General features: G+C 38.0%; 1 protein-coding gene across 2 annotated transcripts in view; it reads left to right on the plus strand.

The window, feature by feature from the left end:
- Positions 1-783: 783 nt before the first annotated feature.
- LOC121312729 (neuropilin and tolloid-like protein 1) overlaps positions 784-13,547 on the plus strand; it is a 62,638-nt gene continuing 49,874 nt past the window's right edge. For both annotated transcript variants that reach the window (XM_041244446.1, XM_041244447.1), the window contains exons 1-4: positions 784-962; positions 1,865-1,918; positions 2,153-2,281; positions 12,222-12,470. In XM_041244446.1, the coding sequence (XP_041100380.1) occupies positions 935-962; positions 1,865-1,918; positions 2,153-2,281; positions 12,222-12,470 (460 nt within the window). In that variant the 5' untranslated portion in view covers positions 784-934. The remainder of the gene's footprint in view (positions 963-1,864; positions 1,919-2,152; positions 2,282-12,221; positions 12,471-13,547) is intronic.

Here is a 13,547-nt window from a genome sequence, read left to right on the forward strand (position 1 = left end):
GGTGTCTCATCCTGCAGTCCGCCTGGCTTCGCATTGCTTCTTAAAGAAACATTACTTTTTTTTTTTTTTTTTTTTTTTTTTCTTGCTTTTTGATTCTGTTATGTCTGTTTGAGTGGATTACATTTTTAATCAAAGGGTTCTTTGTACATCGACGCATTTCATATTATGATTATTAAGATTATCGTTTAACCCATAGGATTAGGAGATGGACGTATAGCCAACTGTTTCAAGAGGGTCGTTGTACAATCCGTTTAACTCTTTGAGGATGGGGGCACGACTGACACAGGTTTGAAGATGTTTTTTTTCAAAAATAAGAAATTCATCACTGCTTGCAGGAAAACTGGACTGAAGAATCTCTACACAATTCTAAGTTTCTAAACCAAAGTTGGAGGTGCTGTATCTTACAATAATTGAGAATGGGTTCAAGATGGATTTACACGATTTTAAACGATTGCTCCAGAAATAGGGATTGAACAAGAATTACTAAATCCCCTTTTTGTAAATCTTTTTCCTCGGAAGATTGCAAAGGTGGAGCGATCAGGGAAGGCTGATGACGGACCTATTAATCCTTTCAGTGCATCAAAAGCACCAAAAGGTCTTGGAAACGTTTGGATGGAAATCGGGCGAATGTTTAGACCTGGTCATAGTTTTATATGAAACTGGTGATTAGTCGGGTTTTTTTCCCCCTGGGATTCGTTTTTTTTTTTTTTTTTTTTTTTTTTTTTTTTTTTTTTTAATTTTTTTTTTTTTTATTTTATTGTTTTATTTTGTTTTTGTTTTTCCTTCTCTGTAATGTGTGTTGTTTTAAGTGGTATAGTAATGCTCGTTGTTATCCATTCTTGAATTTTCTAATCTATCAATCCTTTCCACTTGAAGTATTCCTGTATCTAAATGGAATTAGTTGAGATTGAAGCCCCTTGTAAAAGGAACAGACATGGTACATGGGCACAGTTTGCTTCACGGTGAGTCTCCTTTTTATTAGTTTATAAGGATTATACACGGGCTTCTTAACAGGCGTGTGCCGTACGGACAAAAGTAAGGTGTGTTTTGAGGTCTCATTGCCATTACTTAATTGGGTAGTATTTTGAATTGCTGCATGTAACTGAATAAGCAATTGCGGTGTTTTTTTTAGAGACAGCGTGTAAATTATCAGCACAGACTCCTCTTTCGTCTCCACTTGTATGGGTTCATGTGCCGTACAGAAGAAATGCATGTCCATTTTACACGCAGTGTGCGCTTTGAATGAGATTTGAACCGTATTTCTCATCTGCATATTGTGCAATGGTGGTTACTGGTTTCAATAGCCAGATAAAACACTTTGATTTTAGATACACAAAAGGGAATATAGCTTGGTGTGTCAAGTTTTCCCTTATATATAACACCAATATATATATATATATATATTATAATATATATATTATCTTATATATATATATATATATATATACTATATAATATCAATTAAATCTTGGAACTAATTTAGTGAACAATAACAAAATTGCGATCAATGTTATTATATCAGTATTGAAAATCAAAGTAAAAAAAAAATATTTTTCGACCGATCAGATGCAAAATTCAATTTGTTCTTTTAAACAATTTTGCGGCAAGCGAATGTTAACTTTTCCCTGTCAGTGATGTATTACTATATAAAAAAGAAAGAAGTAATGTATGTGCTATAATCTAGTTAGTATTAGGGATCTGAAAACGATCACAGAGAACATAATATCTAATAGCTCCCACCATTTAGCAGCAACAATATACAGTAGATACCGGTAGAAAAAAAATGCATCATAAATTACTGGCAAGCTACCCATTTTACAATTCCCCTTTTTTAGACCAAAATGAATGTTGTCTTTTGTTTCAGTTGTTGCAAGTCTCATCATACTTGGGTTGTCTGGGGCAACAAAGAAGGGGACAGGTAATACATTTCCACAATTAAATATTTATTTCTCTCATTCTTTTCTTTCAAACATTTATATTGCCATATCTTGATTTAAATCCTAAGACTTGTAACCAGTTATTTGTCAGAGCTAAGTTAACATGTAAAAAGTGTATACTACTGATAGATGCAACACAATAACTACCAAATTTACAGTGTTATAGCTTTTTGTAAAGAATACTGTTTATAGGTAGATATGAATCTGTGTTTCAGAAAAAGCAAACATCCCAGGAGCAGCTCAATGTGGCACCTGGATAAAGAATCCAGAAGGGGGCATTTTCACTTCACCCAACTACCCCAACAAATACCCTCCAGAGAAAGAGTGCATTTACATCATTGAAGGTAAACAATTCCACCATGTACTGTACATTGATCTGGTGTTAATTTGTTTGGGAAATGGATACAAACAAACAGCAAACGGTTGAAAGCCCAGTAATAACAGTTTTGAACCTACAGAAATTCAAAACCATTGCTCATCTATTATACTGGACACTGTAAAACATGGGTTTAATTTAAATGTGTTTTTTAAAGAAATATATAACTTGTTAAGAACAACATAATTTAATGATAATACAGGTTGTGTAAAATGTAACACATGTTTTCCTTAATCAAACACATTGTTAGGAGAGTAGTTAAATCCATTACTTCCTTTAGACAGGGAATAGTCATTGTATTGCAAAGAAATTGACAAATTCAGGTTATTAGCTGATGTTACAGCCTTTTTAGGGGTCCCAACGGTAGTTTTTCTTTCCTTTAAATATTAGCTAACATGAAAACAATATAAATCAACTGTTATACCACTATTGTTGATTGAATTATGTTTAATTGCGTGCCTTAGAAAATGTGGTGTAATTTATTTGTAATAAAATGTCTGATTCTGTGTAAGAAGGTCCATTTTAAGTGACTCAAACATTTAACCAACCATGTCCAGTAATCTATCTAGGATACAATATCGTTGCCTGTTCAATGGGTAATTAACAGCAGAAAACGTGACAGAACTCATCTATACTGTATAATATAGTTCCATTTCACATCTGGAGAACATCTTGTTACTGAAACCCAAGGAAGAGAGAAGGGACTGCAAAGCATTTAGAGAGAAGGGGAGAGAGGAATACTCTGTGTTATTGGGGATGTATTGCAGTAGGCATCCTCAGTTATACTGCTTCAAATAGATTTCAAATAAAATACATTTGGACAGCACTATTTTTCAGTTGTATTCTAAAATTTGACTAGAGATCAGTCAAATAGAAATCTTTCAATGGCAGTTTAAAGTTGTTTATAATTTAGTAATAATTTAAGGCTTCACTAGTGATAGAGCATGTATCATTTATAGATTTATCATGCAGCAGCCTCTCATATAAATCTTAGTGTTCACTGTAGCTGATGACATGGTATTTACTTGACCAACCAATCAGCATCTTCCTTTGCATGCTGTTAAATTACTTCAAGTTACATAGCTATAACAAAATATGAATCCCAATGAGGTCTGCATCGCATGTCTACTTGCGCTACCTCCTATTCTCGCGAATGCTGTCTTTGACACCCAGTTACTCAGTTTGCATGTAGGTTGAGTGGTTGGTGCTGAAGACACTTATTGATTTAGGGTTTGATTGACCCAGAGGAAAGATCAGAGCAGTGTCATAAAGTTGCACAGTTAATGAATAATAATACTGTACAGATAAAGCATCACAAACCATTTAAGCCTTGATGCTGTAGTACTGTTTCCTCGGTGACAAAGGGTATGTCTTCAGTTTAGGAAGAACAAGAAGCTCCACTAACTGGATAGAAATGGGGGTAAAGTGGTGTTCATTACACAGAAAAAATTATTCAGTGAGCACTGGATTTGAACTGTATCATGAAATCAACATGAAATAACAGATATACCGTACGATTTCCAAAGAGTCCAAGTTATGTCACCAAAATAGCCTGGCACTATCACCTTTAGAAAGGAAGTTGCATTAAATTGCTAAAACAGCATCACTGTTCGTTCCCACAACACTCTGATTATTGTTGAACATCCATGATCGAATAGACAGTAAGCAACATTCACTGCATTCGCTATGATGTTAATAGATAAAACACAAAATACATCATTTATCATGCAGACTCAACAGCCCAATAGTAGTGCTTTTGTTACATATACTGTCTGGCACTGAAAACAAGGCTGTTTCTTCCTGAATTGATCCTGCATTCGTCCTGTATGGAATGTTGTACAGCGGACAAGCTGCAATGTCTCTTTTGATTGGACGCAGAATGTTATTCCTCTGTACCAATCATCTCTATCTTGATGTTTTATGTTTAATACTGTCAGCTGTATTCAAATATATATCCGAGGATCAGCTTATCTTAAAAACAGCAACTTCATTTCCATCATCTTTTAGTGACAACATCTGCATATCTAGAAAATGAGAACTGTATGTCAGTTTGGAATCCATTCTATGCGGAAAACAATATGTGATTTTAAAAGATATAGTAGACGTATTTTCATGGTGCTGCTATACTGTACTGTTGTAAGTACAAACTCAAATCTCATTCCGCAATATGTTGCTTATAGATTGATATACTGGTGTGTATGTAATATAACTATATATATATATATATATTATATATATATATATATATATATAGTAACTATTTGATAGCATATATATATATATATATATATATATATATATATATATATATATATATATATATATATATATATATATATAGTAACACAGTGACTGAAATCAGGGACAACACTGGGGGGTTGAAGGTAGTCTTCAAGAGGACTTGCCATTTATTAGTTTCAGATTTCAAACAAAACATAAACATGTCGCTTCACAGGACACAAAAGAAAAAGCCTAGCTCTGCACAGAGCTCTAACTGAACATAAACTTCCCTAACTATGGTTGGAACGGCTAAGCCGCTTATCCAACAAACAAACCAGTGATCCAAACAGTAAACAACCACAGGGTTATTTTCTTTGCTAAGCTCTTGTCCCTATTTTCCCAGAAATAGGTTTTTAACTTGCCTTTTGTCTTCCAGACTCTCTCCACTCGCAATCACCCAGCACAGACAAAGAGGCAACTTATATCTCTTGCCTGATTAGCTAATTGGACCCAGCTTGTTCTCAGCTGCTCCTATTAATCAGCTAGTTAAGCATTTGGGGGAGAGAACTGGGCCACATCCCCGTAGTGGCCATTCTGAACATAACCCTTCTTTTCCAATAGTTATGATCAGGCGCTCTCCGGGAACAGCTCCCTCTTCATTCTCAAGCTGACATACCTATTTTCCAACACCATTCCACACACCTTATTACACACCCTTCCCCTCAGCTCAAACCCCTGGGTTGGAGCATCTGACTCAACAAGACAGTGTGCCCTAGAGAGACTGTCTGCATTTCCATTCTTGCTACCACTTCGATGTTCTATGTTGAATTTATAAGGCTGCAAGGATAAAAACCACGTGGTCACTCTAGAGTTTTGTTTCTTTATTGATTTTCATCCATTTGAGGGGTGCGTGGTCCATGTCCAGTGTAAATTCTCTGCCCAGTAAATAATATCACAATGTTTCTATTGCCCATTTCACTGCTAAACATTCCTTCTCCACAATGGCGTATTTACATTCTCTGGGTAGCAACTTCCTACTTAAAAACAAAACTGGATGTTCTTCACCCTCCTCTACTTGTGACAGTACTGCCCCAAGCCCTACGTCTGAAGCATCTGTCTGCAAAATAAACTATTTTTTAAGATCAGGTACCCTTAAAACTGGTTCACTGCAGAGTATATTCTTCATATACTGAAATGCTGTTTCTACCTCCGTAGACCAGCTGACCATAGTTGGTCCCTTGGCCCTGGTCAGCTCAGTGAGGGGGGCTGCTTTGGTTGCAAAGTCAGGTACAAACCGCCTGTAATACCCCACTATTCCCATAAAAGCCCGGACTTGCTTCTTATTCACTGGCCGAGGCCAGTTTTGAATGGCTTCGACTTTACTCATTTGTGGTTTGACAAGTCCATTGCCCACTACGTACCCTAGATATTTAGCCTCTTTTAACCCGATGTAACATTTCTCTGGGTTTGCTGTCAAGCCTGCTTCTCTAAGGCTACCTAACACAAGTTCCACCTTTAATAGATGAGATTCCCAATCCTCAGTATATATTACAAAGTAGGCAGAGGCAAACTTTAAGTGAGGTCTTAGGATACTATCAATTAACCTTTGGAAGGTAGCAGGAGCGCCGTGTAGACCAAAGGGCATCACCGTGTACTGATACAGCCCACCTGGAGTTACGAATGCGGTCTTCTCCTTTGCTGTATCAGTGAGCGGTATCTGCCAGTACCCTTTAGTTAAGTCAAGAGTGGTTAAATACCTAGCTTTTCCTAGCTTTTCAATTAGCTCGTCCACTCTGGGCATCGGGTATGCATCAAACTTTGAGACCTCATTCAGCTTCCGGAAATCATTACAGAACGCCAGGTTCCGTTGGGCTTAGGAACTAAAACTATGGGGCTTGTCCACTCGCTTTTCGATTCCTCAATAACTCCTAGTTGAAGCATTCTCTCCGCTTCCTTGCTTACTTCGGCCCGTTTTGCTTCCGGAATCCTATAGGCTCTCACATTTACTTTAACCCCTGGATCAGTTACAATATCATGGCTTATCACGTGAGCCCTCCCTGGGAGAACTGAAAAGACATCTGTGTTAGCTTGTAACATCTCAAATACTTCGAGGCGCTGGGTCTCAGTCAGTTCAGGACCGATGTTAATTTCAGGAAGAGGTGACCTACCATAGGCTGTCCCTGCCTCAGTTGCCATATATGCTGGTTCCCTGTCCCTCCAGGGCTTCAACAAATTGATGTGATAAATCTGCTCTTTCTTTCTTTTGTCCGGTTGTTTTATCTTGTAGTTCACCGGCCCAGCTGCTTCTATAATTTCATATGGTCCTTGCCACTTCGCAAACAATCTGCTCTCTGAAGTTGGGACCAAAACCATAACCCTATCCCCAGGCAAAAATGTCCTAACTTGTGCTTGTGCATTATAGTGTCTAGACTGCGCGGCCTGTGCTTTCTCGAGATGTACCTTAACTGTCGGTGTCAGGGTTTTTATTCTTTCTCTCATACCCATTACATGTTCAATAATGTTCTTCCTAGGACCACCCTGTTCTTCCCACAGCTCCTTTGCAATGTCTAGGATCCCCCTAGGCTGATGACCATACAACAATTCAAATGGTGAAAACCCGTTTGACGACTGTGGCACTTCCCTAACAGCAAACATGAGGTATGGAAGCAGCAAATCCCAATCCCTACCGTCTTTATCAACAACCTTCCTTAACATGTTTTTTAAGGTTTTGTTGAACCTTTCCACCAAACCATTGGTTTGTAGATGGTAAACGGACATACGGATTGGTTTAATCTTTCAAAGATCAGACAGATCTTTCATCAGATTTGAGACAAATGGCGTCCCCTGCTCCGTTAAAATTTCTTTTGGCACCCCTACCCGTGTGAACATGTGAAACAGTTCTTTCGCTACGGTTTTAGCTGCCATGTTTCTCAAGGGTATCGCTTCCGGATACCTGGTAGCGTAGTCCAGGACCACTAGAATATACTCATGCCCCCTAGCAGATTGACTTAGAGGACCGACAAAGTCCATAGCGATCTGCTCAAAGGGCGTTTCTATAATAGGAAGTGGTACGAGAGGTGCTCGTAATTTAGCTCGGGGACAGGTTTTCTGACACTCGGGACACGAATTACAAAAGTGTTCAACTTCTTTATACAGTCCGACCCAAAAAAACCTTTTTAAGATGCACTGAGTGGTCTTTTAAACTCCAAGGTTAGCACCAAACACATGACTATGTGCCAAGTACATTACGATATTACGGTATTGTTGAGGCACCAAGAGTTGTTCTACCTGGTCCTCTCCTACGTGTGTGACTCTATACAACAGATCATTCCTTACTATATAATAGGCTCCTGCACCTCTACTTGGGGCATCCTCCACAGTAACCTCATTTAATTCCATGTCCAGACTTTTAACATTTACTAGAGCTGGATCATTAGCTTGGTCCCTCCCAAACTGCCCACTTGGTACCACCCACTGCTCAAAGGCATTAGGATCATTTCCTTCCGTTAATGCTGGTGTAACACCTGTCTCATCAAGTATCTCCTTGGGCCCACATTGGGTGCTAACCCCCTTCCTATCCCTTTTTGTACCACTTCCCAACAACACTAAAGCTTGCTCAAAAGTTCTCCTATTCCACTGATACTTGTCAGCTCGTTTTCCTTTACGTGTTTTACGTACTTTATTGGCAGTTGGGTGCAGTTCAATGTCAGTGGATGGGAATACCTGATTCAAGCCTTCCTGCGGGTCCCTCTCACCCTGTACACAATTTAGTATCGGGGGATCCCATTCCTTATTTAATTTCACCAGGTCTTCAAAACCTGGATAGTCTCTACCCAGTATCACCTCGTGTGGCAGTTTGGTTATCACTACGACTCTCACAGTATTTATCAGGCCATTAAATTCAATACTAACGTCACCTGTGGGGTAATAATTAACATCTCCATGTACACAGGTGATACCGGTCTTAAGACTATGGTCTAATTGCTCAGGCTTCACATATTTAGGTGAAACCACCGTGACAGCACTTCCGGAATTGTCGAGGGCTTGAGCTGGTTTCCCATTCACCAATACTCTTACTATAAATTTATGAGCAGTTAGGGCCACATTTACCACATTAGTTACCCCACAGTAGGTCTGCTCCCCTACATTACACTGCATTGGCTCTGTTTCATTAGGACACTGTATTGCAATGTGGCCAAATTCATTACATTTAAAACACTTGTAGTTTCTATACCGTTCAGCAAGTGGTGGATTAACAGCTCTATCATCCCCAGTTACCCCCATTCCTTCTCAGCCCCTCCCCTCAGTTCTGGCCTACCCGAATTCTTGTTAGGGTGCTGTTTCCATCGGGAGCACCGTAGATCACTCTTTGCCGAAGTGACACTGGGGTGCATGGCTAAATCCTTAGTGGCCAAAAAGCATTCTACGACTGCAGCAAAGGCATCCAGCGTTGAGGGTTCATTTTGTCCTACGTTCCTTCGTAAAGGGGGGAAGGGGGGAGGGGGGGGCATAGCTCTCAGGAACCTGTCCATGACTAGTATTTCGACAACTTTAGTAGCAGTGTTCACATCAGGCTGCAACCACTGTCTTGCCAAATGGATTAGGTCAAACATTTGTGACCTGGGAGCTTGTTCCTGCTGGAAAATCCAGGCATGAAACCGCTGGCCCCTTACTGCGGTGGTCACGCCTGCCCGGGCCAATATTTCCGCCTTAAGCTGATCATAGTCTGCTGCTGCAGTATGGTCCAGGTCATGGTAGGCCTTTTGGGCATCCTTGATTGGCCAAGCTTCTCTGGTGGCCACACGCTCAAACAACACAAGGTACGCCTCCACGTCATCGTCCCTGGTCATTTTTTGTAGCAGTTGAGTTGGCTTCATGTCAGTTACGCTCATTCGGGAACCTTCAAGGGAGTCCAGTCTAGCAGCCATCTCGAGTTTTATTTGCTTGTTGTTAAACCTCCAAGACACTAACACTCCCACTTCTAACACCACATGTAACGCAGTGACTGAAATCAGGGACAACACTGGGGGGTTGAAGGTAGTCTTCAAGAGGACTTGCCGTTTATTAGTTTCAGATTTCAAACAAAACATAAACACGTCGCTTCACAGGACACAAAAGAAAAAGCCTAGCTCTGCACAGAGCTCTAACTGAACATAAACTTCCCTAACTATAGTTGGAACGGCTAAGCCGCTTATCCAACAAACAAACCAGTGATCCAAACAGTAAACAACCACAGGGTTATTTTCTTTGCCAAGGTCTTGATCCTTTTTTCCCAGAAATAGGTTTTTCACTTGCCTTTTGTCTTCCAGACTCTCTCCACTCGCGATCACCCAGCACAGACAAAGAGGCAGCTTATATCTCTTGCCTGATTAGCTAATTGGACCCAGCTTGTTCTCAGCTGCTCCTATTAATCAGCTAGTTAAGCATTTGGGGGAGAGAACTGGGCCACATCCCCGTAGTGGCCATTCTGAACATAACCCTTCTTTTCCAATAGTTATGATCAGGCGCTCTCGGGGAACAGCACCCTTTTCATTCTCAAGCTGACATACCTATTTTCCGACACCATTCCACACACCTTATTACAATATATATATATATATATATATATATATATATATATATATATATATATATATATATATATATATATATAATATATATATACACACACACACACACACACACACACATTATATATATATATATATATATATATATATATATATATATATATATATATATATATATACACACAATCATTGAGAATGTTAAAATTACTTGTGTACACAGATATGATTATTTTTGGTTATTTGCATTGCATAAGCATAAGTGAAGTATAACAAGTCAAGGTTTTGATACCAACATTTAATTTACACTATTTTTGTATAAAAAGGCTGTTATTAATTTAATCACATTTTTAAATTTGCCTTCAGAGGTTATTGTTGTTTTCCTTTTTTTCCACAAAGAAAATGCAAATTGCTTTTCATTATTACGATTAATGATGAGCATGCCTAACTGTAAACATCCAATCATAAGAAATATACGTATATAAGAACTATAAAGTACAGTAATATCAGTGACTTTATATGCAAATATCTTGTTGGCATGTTTTCTAAAGTTTCTTTTTAGTAGAACTGCAGTATATGATATATGATGGTTGTGTAAGGCTCCATTAAGTACACTAGGGGAGAGAGCAGTACAATTAAACAGGTGTTTGGATTGAAGGTGCTTTATAAATACATGTTGTACACTGCTACATACTATAGTGTAGGCTCTGAACCAAAGAAACAGAAGGGCCAGCCTTAGCACTGTCAATAGTGTGTACTGTCATTGGGTGTTTAAAGCTTGGAGTGGAAATCTGCAGCAAAGTCTTTCCATAATAACCCCTACGGCCATTACTTTTCAAACAGCCTTGACTGTGAAGGATCCTGCAGACCCTGCACTTACAGAACAATCAGCCCTCTGTCGTTATACAGAATAAGAGTCAGGGATGCCATTTGTATAATATATCATTTGGGGATACTACTGCGGTGTCTGAATGATGTAAAAAACTGGATGTCTCAAAGTGTTTTGCAGTTAAACTCAGATAAGACAGAAGTTTGGATTTTGGGTTTTCAGCAGCAACTAGAATTTGACAATTCTCTAAAATTAGAGTTGTTGAGTAATTTAACTTCAAACCTAAAATCAGAAGCCAGATTTGTTTCTGATTTATGTTTTGAGGTTCATATCCTAATGTCACCAAAGTGTTTTTTTTTTTTTTTTTTTTTTTTTTTTGTTTTAATCATCTTTGAAATATTGCTAAGATTAGGTCTGGTCTTTCATTGCCTGATTGTGATAAGCTGGTTCATGCTTGTGTCTCATCTAGACTTGATCACTGCAATGTTTTTTTTCGCAGTCCATGCCTTTTCACTGTTACAGCTTGTTCAAAATGCAGCGACCCAGGTGCTTAGTAAACAAAAGAAAAGGGACCACATAAATCCCATGCTGGCTTCTCTACGCTGGCTTTCAGTAAGATATAGAGTTGATTATAAGATCCTATTTTTGACTTACAAAACATTTCATGGTCTGCTAACTGATTATCTAAAAGAGCTTTTGTCCCTACATGTACCTAGAACTGCTTTAAGGTTGGCTTATTCTGGTCATCTGTCCTTCCCAAATATTAAAACAAAAAAGAAAGAAGAAAGAGATTTTAGTTACAATGCTTCCAGATTATGGAATAGACAACCATCTGATATTAGAGATGCAGAGTCACTTAATATTTTTTAATCAAGATTAAAAACTCCCTTTTTTTACTAGCATTTTATAAAAAAAAAATGTTAAGTGTTCGTTCTTCTCATTTTTTTCTCTACTAATATTGATGTTTTTTGTATTCATTTTATTTTACCGGTTAACTTTTTCTTGATAATGTTTCTTAATTGAATAAATTAATTTAATTGTAAGTTTTGTTTTTATTGACTTGTAAAATGCTTTGAGATACTGTTGTGTGAATGGCACTATAGAAATATACCTACTTGTTTAAGGGCCTGCCCTATAAAACAAAGTGTGTACCACATATAACTGGGGTTTCAAACTTTTGTGCAACTTCTTCATAGGAATAGTTTTACTGCCTGATTCATCCAAGCTGTGCATAATACATCTCTTCCTGTTCTTCCCACCTGATTCAGTGTTTCTTTTTTTGTCTTATCTAGCTGCACCTAGGCAATGCATTGACCTGTTCTTTGCTGAACAATATTCCATTGAGCCTTCATGGGAATGTAAATTTGATCACATTGAGGTTCGAGACGGACCATTTGGCTTTTCTCCAATTATTGGACGCTACTGTGGCCAACAAAGTCCACCATTTATCAAATCCAGTGGCCGATATCTTTGGATAAAGTTTTTCTCTGACGGAGAATTGGAGGCGATTGGATTTTCCGCAACATACAATTTCGTACCAGGTAAAAAAAAAAAAAATTAAATTGTAAATATCAATAAAAGTTTGTTACTGAATGAAATCTGTTTTACTCTTTTAACACATTACAACATTGTATTGGTTGCACGTAACCAGGCTAGATATAGCTTGGTGTGCCTCTAAGACTCTTTCATTTCTAACTGTTCAAGCTTGCTTTCTGTATCTGTGAAGATTTCGAATTTGGAATACTAAAACAATGCTTGTTGTTTAGCTCCATCACATGGTGTTCTAAATGAATGCAGCCTCTTAACAGGACAATAGTTACAATGTGTGCATTCTGTTGCATTTTAATAGACAGATTTAGTTTTTTTGAACTGCTGAAAGTGTATTTTACTCACATGTCTTAATTTTGGTATCGTGTTTTAAAGCATGCAGCTGTTTGCCAGATTCCTTTGAGGCACTTAAATATATGAAAAACCAATTAGGCTTCTAAGTTGGAGTATCTTCCTGTACAGTACAGTTTCTTAGGGCTCATCTGCATACGTTTCTTAACTATTGCATCTAGGCTGCACTACAGTGGTTTGTTGAGACTTTTTCTTTAAAGTACAAATAATTGTAAATTACACTGAAGTCGAGTGCATACGTATTTAAAGCATACAGCTGTGAATTTCTCATTTTGGATCTGTACAGGTAAATTAACTTTTTACTACATCCCGACCAAAGCTCTATTGAAATGTGAATGGTGTGATGCACTCTAAACCTGTCTATCTCTGTCTGCCTAAAATCAGTGTACATCTGTAGATGCAGTCTGGCCCCAAGCCTTGTGATTTAAGTTTATAATAAATGATGTTGCATAAATATACAAACGTCCTGTGGTCATGGAACATTTGCAATAAAATCCTAGTTTACAGTATAGAAATTAAGACATACAATGAATGCAATCCTTGAATACAGGGTGCACCTAAACAATACATTTCTTTTCTTTAGGTACATTATTAGATTTGACAGTCCCTCTGTAAACCAGTACATTGTATTTTCTGGTCCCAAGCGGTGCTGGGTGAGACAGGTTTTACTGCACACTGCTACATTTTTACAGATGATATGTTGTTGAGTGTGAGTAACA

Source organism: Polyodon spathula, chromosome 3 (assembly GCF_017654505.1).
Source record: "Polyodon spathula isolate WHYD16114869_AA chromosome 3, ASM1765450v1, whole genome shotgun sequence".
NCBI classification, from domain to species: Eukaryota; Metazoa; Chordata; class Actinopteri; order Acipenseriformes; family Polyodontidae; genus Polyodon; species Polyodon spathula.